General features: G+C 40.4%; 1 protein-coding gene across 1 annotated transcript; it reads right to left on the reverse strand.

Annotated features, from left to right (window-relative positions):
• Positions 1-352: 352 nt before the first annotated feature.
• Positions 353-4,402, reverse strand: LOC149319700 (uncharacterized). Its single transcript, XM_089508444.1, has 4 exons — positions 4,377-4,402; positions 3,735-3,833; positions 1,440-1,775; positions 353-537 (listed from the first exon to the last, which is right to left on the reverse strand). The coding sequence occupies exons 2-4, from the start codon at positions 3,820-3,822 to the stop codon at positions 353-355; spliced, it is 609 nt and encodes a 202-aa protein (XP_089364570.1). The 5' UTR covers positions 3,823-3,833; positions 4,377-4,402.
• Between the last annotated feature and the right edge of the window lie 5,733 nt (positions 4,403-10,135).

The following is a 10,135-nucleotide window of genomic DNA, read 5'->3' on the forward strand; positions in this document are numbered from 1 at the left end:
CTAATAGCATGTAACTATCTCAACAGGACTAACTGCTAGGGGGGCAAACAGGATTTACACAAGAGTTAAACAGGAAATGCCTAATGTTTATTACACAACATTACCTGTTTAACTCTCATTTAACTCTCGTTTAAATCCTGTTTGCCCCCCTAGTGTGATAAAGCAGTAACAGATTGCAGAAAAAAAACTTGTACTGTCTGTAAAACTGAGTGAAACAATATGCCATCTTAAAAGATTTAATAGGAAAATGTTACCAACTTTAATGAAATTGTACATATGTATCTTACATAGGAAACTGATAGTATATCAAATATCTGAAGAAATGAGTGGCACTGGATATGGCTGAACATGGCTAGAATGTTATTTTGATGGCAATTAAGACTGTAATCACACTTCGTATGAACATCTTCTCATGGGGGAAAGCCGTCTGCAATGCTTTATTACTTTGAAAAACATCTCCAGGTTCTTTCCAGAAATTATCATTGCTATTCTGCGTAGTGTTGATTTGACTGAAATTATTTGCTGATGGCTGAGTGGCTGCCAACCAAAATAAATAAATTGATAAGTTAGAAAATATCTTCTATAAAAAGGTAAAGGTAGTCCTTTGATGTGAATATCTAGTTGTACCCAACTGTAGGGGGCAGTACTCATCTCCGTTACTAAGCCGAAGAAGAGCCAGCATTGTCCAAAGATGAATCTGATAGTCATATGATCAGCATGACTGCACTGAACACTGTTACCTTCCCACCAAAATGGTACCTATTTATCTACTTGCATTTGCATGCTTTTGAACTGCTAGGTTGGCAGAAGCTGGGACTAGTGACAAGAGGTCCCTCCGTCATGCAGCACCCGGGCCTCAAACTGCGAACCTTCAGATCTTCCGATGGTCACAACTGGCATTTTAACTACTAAGCCACTGCATCTCTTCTATGACCCTTGTGAACTATGTGCATTCCATTTGTACAGTGTTGGTTCACAAAGAGCCAAGAGTTTCCACAATGAGCAGGCCTAGAAGCAGTTTCACACCTACCTATGTTACATTAAAAAGACCACTGCTGTGACATAACAAGGACCCACCCCTTAGCCTCAAATTTTGGCCTTAAATCTCAAGAAGTATGATGCAGCTGACCTGGTAGCTCTACATACCCACATCTATAACCCAGACTAGAATATTTGAGATGAACTATAATGATAAAATTTAATTGATAAGATTTATAACACACTCACTCACACACACACAGAGACATACATACACATTTGCAGGCAGAAAAAAACTGGGATTCCCATTTCACTACTGAAAAAGAAATAATTTGGTTCACTTGTGGGTTTTATTTTGGATTGGGCTCTCTTGGTCAACTGAAAGTTTAACCAAAAAATAAATAAATCTAACAAATTTATTAAAATTCAATAAATAAAATTACCAAGAGAGCATTGCTTACCTGTTATACGCACCCTGATGTAGTGGCCCATGACATAATGATTTGATGTGGTGCCCCGGCACTGGTAGTTACCACTGTCTGACTGGTTAAGCTGGTGTATTTGTAGCAGGAGGATTCTCACTTTAGGATCTGATCTCGTATTCAGTGGTTTCTCTTCCAGTTCAGTGATTTCCTCACCAATTCTATCACAAATGGATAATTCTTCTGCCTGTTTGCACCAATATACATGCAGTCCCTGGTATGGCTGGTATTTAATTGTGCAAGCCAAAACTAAAGGATCCCCTTCTTGCAGGTGAAGAGAGTTTGCTGGGTAATAGATTTCCAACATCTCATTTCCTGGGAAGTAAAAAAAATTATGTAATTACACATTTTTGGTTCTGTTGTTGATTTTTGCTATATAAATTTTTAAAATAGAAAACGAAGCAAAGAGATCACAAGAAAGATCAGTTTAAATGGTTGCATGTTGAAGATCATTATCTCAACTCAGAATACATCACTGTTTTGTAGTGGTGCACATCCAAACATAGGCGCGTTATAGACGGGCCTAAGCAGCGCCGTCGTCGCGCCGTGAATACTCGCGAGGGGTGGCGCTTCCAGATGCGCCTTGCCCTTCGCGCGTATTCCGTACGTCAAGATAGCGGCGCCCTATACAGATGGGCGCGGCCATCTTGACGTAATGGACGCTGTGCATCTGGACGTCCAAACCCGGAAGAGACGGCGTCAGTGCGCGCTTTGGCACTTGCAACGTCTCTTCCGGGTTGCCGGAAGGAGCGCAATTTTCGCGCTCCTTTTTTACAGCGCAGGGGAGTTGCGCAGTTTGGCTGCAGCGGCTTCCCCGCGCTGCAACCGGCAGCGGCCCAAGACCGCCCCTTTTGGGCGGTCTGTAACGGGCCATAGATTAGCTTCTTTATGAAGATAATGTGTCAAATGCCTTTCTAGATAAAATATTAACTTGCTTTGATTCTTTAATCTTGTTCCTAAAATGTACAGTTCAGATATTGCTAATATTGATCTCATGTTTTACCAGTGCTGTATATGAGCCTTTGTACTGCTACGTCCATCTCCAAATTGAAGAAACCCACAATAGTTGCATAGAAATTATATTTAAAAAATCCAAAACAATAAGAACAATAAAAATTATGACATGGATCCAAAAAGAGCCAGTGTGGTATATTGGGTTGCGTGTTGGACTGCAATTCTGGAGAGCAGGATTTGAATCCCCACTCAGCCTTGGAAACCCACTGGGTGGGCAAATCACATGCTCTCATCCTCAGAGGAAGGCAAAGGTAAACCCCTCTGAACCATGAAAGTCCCATGATAGGTACTCCTTAGGCTTGTCATAAGTCAGAAACAAATTGAAGGCACACAACAACAGCAACCAAAAATAGAATAGTAATTACCAAAAATAGGCCCTGTACACACGGGCCCTTTAGCATGTCCTGGCGACGGGCTAGGGTTGCCTCAGGGTGCCATTTCCAGATGCCCCACAACCCTAGGACGTCACCAGGACGTCACAGCTGTGTAGCCCTGTATACACGGTGCGCACAGCTGTGATGTCAGTGCCACACACCTTCCAGACGGACGTGCACGGCAATGATGTCTTTGCAGCAGCGCTAAAAGGAGCCGCTTTTTAGCGGTCCTTTTGTTTCCGCGTAGCCACGCAATTTGGTTGCTACGGCACGGTTACACAGAAAAGAGAGGCGGCCACCTCTTTCTGGCGGTCTGTACCCCGCCATACTCAACTATAAGTCAACTGCATGTATAAGTAGAGGTCAGGTTTGGGGGCAAAACTTATGAATTTTGATATGACCTGTGGATAAATCAAGGGTAAAACTTATGGGCATGTAACAAAGGATGTAAAAGATGAAGCAAAGGTAAAGAACTTACAAAACTCCAGCAGGCATAACTGTTTGTGCTCACCCTAAAGGCTGCATGGATAGCAAAAAAACTGACTTCAGTTCAGTGCACAAAAGAGATATTACAGCTTGTATCCTCTATAGTACATAAGAATGTGTATCCTTTCCAACACACACATATTATTTCTCTGAAGATGCCAGCCACAGATGCTGGCGAAAGGTCACATAGCCTGAAAAACCCACAAAAAAACCACACACATATTAAATCCACATGCAGAACATATGTCCAACATATGTCCAACATGCATCATTGGTGACTTAATTATTTAAAGTGAATATTGAAGTAGAACTCCTCAGATTACATAACTATAAATGGCAGGACACTGCACATCTTTCGCCGGTTTTTTGCTGGTTGCTCCATACAAAGGTTCTCTCTTACCTGGTATCTTTATTACCACCAGAATTATTAAGAAAGTTGAAGCAAGATGCCTTTTTCCAGCTATAATCCAACAGTCCAAAGTAGTCATTTTCTGCAATGCTAAAGAGATTTTTACACATAACTTTTTGTAGCCAAATGTAAATAATGTGCCTATGTGTTTAATTAATTAGCTAACTAACTAATCATATTGTTAATTAATTAATTATCTCCTCCTCCTAAAACCAGGAATCAAATCAGCTTACTAAAATTAAGACAGGTAAAAACTCCAATTGTTTATAAAAATGTAAGTTATCCATTATTAAAATTAAAAACAATGTAATTTTTAATGTGAAGTCGAAGGCTTTCATGGCAATGTAATTTTTGCTAATTGAAGCAACAAGGCTTTGCTTAAAAAGAGATTAGAATTAGAAAGAGATCCCCTATCCAACAGTTAACATTAATTAAGTTATCTTTCACAACTGTTGAAGAACTGTGGTTATTTTCATAGCTCCCCTGCCAAAGCAAAATGTGAGGAAAAAACAATCAACAACTATAGAAATGCTAGCTCATAAACACTTTTAAACTAATAGAGTGCATGTTAGTTCTGTCAGAAATATGTTCCAAGGCAGCTAATGCCAATAACTCCAACATAAATAAACTTACATGATATTGCACTGCACAGCTGACTGTTGCTGGTATAAGGTGGGTGGGTGGCTATTTATATGATTCTACATGACATCTATCAAGGTGGATTACTAGGTTTCAGAAATCCATCACTTCACAAGCAGTCTAATACCAGTGGCCTGTGGTCCAAAGATTAAGGAGCACAAGCCTTCCCACTTGGCAGATTAAAGCAGGGAAGTATTACTCTAGGGAAGCTTGGATGGACAACCATTATAAGAGCAGAAAAGAAAACAGGAAACCATGTTTCCATTAAGATAAATTGAGAACGCACAATAAATAAGCCTGCAAGTCTATACATGCTTACCCACTGAAGTCAGCACGAATTGCTTTTGAGTAAACAAACAGGAGCAAGCTACAGATATTCCAAGAATTACAATCTAAAGAAGTAACTTTCCTATGGTTTGCATTCTGCTAAGTTGCTTTGAACTATGGCGACCAAAAGCATTTTAGTTAGTGAAACTAGCCTTGTTCACAAACCATTCAACCCCAGTCAAAAGCCTGTTGTTGAGGATTTTTTCCCTGTCTTGTTTTTCAAATCTTCTCCCCCCATGACTTTTACCTTCTGCTGTGTGTCTTGCTTTGCTCTTGCCAAACACTGTTCAAAGATTTCAGTATTCTTGCTATCAGCCTGTGGTTGATTACACATCATACCTTCTTAGTTACCAGACAGAAAAGGCTACTTTTTCTAATAACAAGACAGGATGCAGCTTCAGAGGTTTCAAAACCACTGAGACAATAAAAAGTAAGCATCCTTACCCACAAATGCTTCACAGTTCTACAAACATGTACGACCACAGGAAAGGGAAGCCAAGCATGACTGAAGTCATAATTGTTAAAGAGAAGGAACATTAAAATTAAAACCTTTATAATCTTCCATATAACAGAGGTAGTATAACAGAGGTAGTTTCAGATCATTTGGGGTGTTGTTGTTGTTGTTGTTGTTGGATTTGAGTGTGTTCAGTTAAAACCAAAGCAGGTATGATGCCTGAGGTTGAGTATAGCAGAAGACATCCACACACATGATTCTACTGTGGCTCCTTTGTTACCCCACCTTCACTGCCATCTGGGTACAGTCTGGCTCCAATGTAGGTCCCTGAACTCACTTCAACAGCCATTTTTCAAAATTGGGACCTTTCTGACTTTGAAAAATGGTTGCCAAAGTGAGTTCAGGGACCCACATTGGACCCGGACAGTACCCAGATAGCAGTTTTGAGGAGAAAAACCATGTGATAACACCAGCATGCAGCCCAAATGAAGATTGAATTCAGCAGCTGTAAGACACTTTATTTATCTGTGTGATAATCTCCTGAGTCTACTTCCTCAGATGCATGCATCTGGTGAATGCATTCTGCTGAGGAAGTACACCCAGTCAACACATGTTTGTGCTACAAACTTCTTTCAGTTAGGAGATTATTGTACATATTTTTTCATCCAATCCGAGCACAGGCTGGGCATGGGTATGGTCTTGAAAACAGGTGTTATCGCACACAAAACACTACCAATGACTACAACCTGTCAAGCAGTGCTTAGCCTACCAATTTTGCAAAGATGAAAGCTCCCTATCCTTGAAAATTGGCAGGCTAAACATGACTTGGAGACGCGGAGGCATTGTCAATGTTTTGGTGTGTGATAACACCTGTTTTCACCCATTCACGCCTGTGCCCAACCTGTGCCCGGATCGGGTGAAAAATTATGTGCGATAATCTCCTTAGTCTCCAAGATGCTACAACTTCACTTAGGACATTATCACATGGGGGAAACTGGGGGAAATTGGAAGATCAATGCAGTGTGATCCCAGGTGCAATCATGGGTTTTCACGTTGTTGCGTGAGAGGTTATCACATGTAATCAAAGTCAATACTAGGTCAATTCGAACTCAATCCAGGGTCAACCAAGAGATGTGTAAATTCAGGAAAATACAGAATTTACAAATCTTGTTCCACTCCAAAGTTGTGTCCAATTCAAACTTGGCAGGTATGGAACGCATGTCTGGGTTGCCCTTGGATTGCCTTCGAATCAGACTACAATTCCCAAGCTCCTTTGCTGGCTGCAATTTTTTCATCCCTCCCTCCTGGAGGGGTGTGGGGGGCTTTTCTCTCCTCTTGGAGCTGTTCTGGAGCTGTTTCGGGGATGAAGCAGCCCTCCCCACAAAGACACACACATACACTGCCTCCTCCTCTCTAGCCCTTTCCAGCTCTTTCCCTTTGCAAACTCATCCTCTCCAACTGGAGGGAAGGGATTGACCAGGGTGCTCTCTTCTCTCGCTCGACCTTGTCACAGGGTCTTCTTGGCAGGTTTATTCAGATGGGGTGTACCATTGCCATTTTCTGAGGAGGCTGAAAGAGTGTGACTTGCACCAGGTCACCCAATGGGATTCAATACCTGCCTTCAAGAATCATAATCTAATGCTCAAACCAAGTACAAGGTTACTTTGGACTGGTTTTGAATTGGTGAATTGACTAAATAACATGAAATGAGGGGTAATGAATGAACAAATAACGTGAAACAAGGCAAAACCATGGGAACTGAAGGCAAGCCCCGCCAGAAGTGTAAAAAGGTCACAATCCGATTCTGCCCTCACTGTGCATGTGCAGGGATGCTAATTCGAATTCTAGACTACAAAGGGTACGTACTCATATGACAATTTCTTTTGCATTTGCACTACTTTGGCTTTGGGATAGGCGCTGTGTTCTTCTGCGGTGTGATAACCATCCACATACTTGTGTTCATTGCCACATTGGCCATACTTTCTTTTCTTTCGAAATTGAGGGACATTCCTCCCATGTGATAACGTCCTTACAAGAACCCTTTGCATACTGATGCAGACTTGCATGGCCATTTGTTTAGATTCTACAATCATACAATTTATTTACTGTAGTTATAATTCAGTCTATTAGGAATATAGGTAGATGAATTATACTGAATTATAAATAATAAAATAAAACTTTTATTTCTATCCCGCTTTTTGCCAAGCAATCAAAGCGGCGTACAGCAAATTAAAATACAACCATATATACACAGTACCCCCCTCTTAAAACAAGATTAAACAGTATAAGATTGAAAACCAACTAATCAAAAAAAAAAAAAATCATCATGGGCAGAGTCACTAGATGGGAAGTCTTGCCCGTGGCCAAGTATTTTATTCCGGGAAGGCCTGCCGGAAGAGACCCATCTTAATGGCTTTTTAAAGCTCTCTAGATTGTTAATGTGATGGATCTCGTCCAGCAGGCCATTCCATAAATTGGGAACAGTTGCAAAAAATGTCCTCTGTAGGGTTGCCATAATTGTCCACTTTTACCAGGGACAAAATGTGGAACAAATTCAAGACCAAACTGTAGGACAACTGCAGGACAAAACTCAGCCCAAAATGTAGGACATTGAAGAAAAATGGTGGACCTTAAATGTCCTACATTTTGAGCTGAGTTTTGTCCTGCAGTTGCCCTACAGTTTGGTCTTGAATTTGTCCTACATTTTGTCCCTGGTAAAAGTGGACAATTATGGCAGCCCTACGAGGTCGCCGTCAACCTGGTCTTTAAGAGTTGTAGTAAATTCCTCCCAGAAGACCTGAGGGTATGGGGCGGATTGAATTAGATCTTTGGCTTTCATATTCTGGGGTGGGAATCATGCAGCTTCCCCAGGTAGACTGCATCCCCAGCATTTTTCATCATTGGTTATGATGACTGTCACACATAATCAAACAACATCTGGAAATTTATATGATTGCCTCTTCTAGTATGAGCTTACTGACAGGTGGCCTCATGATTTTCACTTATTTTAAAGATTTGTTGTACCAGAGAAAACCAAAAATTGAAATGCATAAACCTAAATTCACACCTCAGACTATCAACTATATCTCAGCTTCCTGAAATTACACTGGGCTTATAATATTTCCAAAATATAACTGAGGTTTGGTGGGGGGGGTGCAAGACCTAGAACAACTAAGTAACCATCAAGAATGTCACTCCACATACTTTTGTAGTACAAACCAGGTGGATACAACATTCAGCTGACATCTAGGAAAATTTATGGTACTTCTCTGACACAGAAAATGTTAAGCTTTGGGGGAGGGGGGGTTAATGCCTTGATTTTCTGTATGAATGCTCCTTAACAATAGAGTATGAAATCAAATTGTAGTTGAAGTAATGATATAGTGCAATTCTTTTTGTGGACTTAGCACAAGCAGAACAACCAAAATTGGTTTCATTCTGTCATTAATTGTGTGTAAGAATAGTATGAAGGTATGCCTCAAACCTGACATGACCTAGGATGGGAATTCACTTCAAGATCAGAAGATTTAACTCTCCAACCAAGAAGTGCCAGGCAATTATTCACCTAAATAGAACATTCTTAAGGTAACTGAACTAACACATCTTGTCTTACATGTGCTGTTAACTAAAATTATACTGAACATGCCTCTCTCAATGGAGAGAAAAAAGAAAGCTGTTGTAGAAAAATGAGAACTGAATTATAGTTTGGCTGACTTTAACTGGCAAAATACCTGGACTCTTTTGTGCCTAACTTTTTCCCCATCTGGAGTTTCTGTTCTGATTATCACAATTACCTTTCATAATCTACTCTTTAAACCAGTGCTGAGAAGAGTGCGGCCCTCTAAATGTTGTGGAACTGTGATTCCCAGCATCTTTCACCGACAGATGTGTTGGTTGGGGCTGCAGGAAGTTTCAACAGAACACCTGGAAAGCCACATGGTCCCCATTTCAGCTCCATGGGAAAACAGAAGAAAAAATAGGAAAATATGGGAGGATTATCAATGGAAAACAACACATGGACATCCATGTCCCTCAAAGTAATGTTTAAACACTGCTGGATTTACACATAAGTGAAATAAGATACAGTGTAGTGATTCAGATTATGTGGATCTCTAAGCAGTAACAAAATACACCTATTTTGTTAATTAAATGTAATGTTTGGCACTGTTGCTTAAAAAAATAAAATAGGAAAAAAGATTGTAAAACAGACAGAATTGTTCTGATAGGATAGAAATGTACTTAATGGTTATATAGAATCATAGAGTTGAAAGAGACCGCAAGGGCCATCCAGTCCAACCCCATGCCATGCAGGAAATCCAAATCAGCTTTGCAGACCCTCCGCAGTTTCTGACCAGCCCCACATACAGTGCATTACAGTAATCCAAATGGGATGTAATAAAGGCAAATATTACTATAGTCAGATCAGAAATCTCCAGAAACAGGCACAATTGGTATGCTAGTTTTAATGTGCAAATATAGTCTTGGTCACTGCTGAAACCTGAACATCCCAGCTCAAATCCAAGTGCAGGAATGTACCCAAGCTGTGAACCTGAGATTTCATGGGATGTGTAAATCCATCCAGAACTGTCAGGTAGTTTGCAGTAAATTAAGGGGTGGGAAAGGGAGAAGAGAGGAGAGGGAGTCTTGCCTTTCTCAGTAGACTTGAGTAAAAGCAAATATCAGTATCCCGTCCTAGATTGCATGTTCTTCTTCATTAATAACTTTTGTCATCTTGAGCTCACTCCGATATTGCTTGTCCACATAAGTCTCAGATTTCATCTGTGAATTGTTGGAGGTTATACATAATGTATATAAATGTATTTGTATTTATTCTCTTCATCTTTTTCACTTCAATCTGAATATCAGGACTCTGTGTAGCAGAGACGCTTCCACTCACAGACAACTTAAAGGACTGAAAGGTTTGTGGTTTGTGATATTGACTTATGGTGACCTTGTGAATGAGACATCTCCA

This window comes from Sceloporus occidentalis, unplaced genomic scaffold (genome assembly GCF_023333645.1).
Source record: "Sceloporus occidentalis isolate IW3139 unplaced genomic scaffold, rSceOcc1.0.p SCAF_2, whole genome shotgun sequence".
Classification (NCBI taxonomy): Eukaryota; Metazoa; Chordata; class Lepidosauria; order Squamata; family Phrynosomatidae; genus Sceloporus; species Sceloporus occidentalis.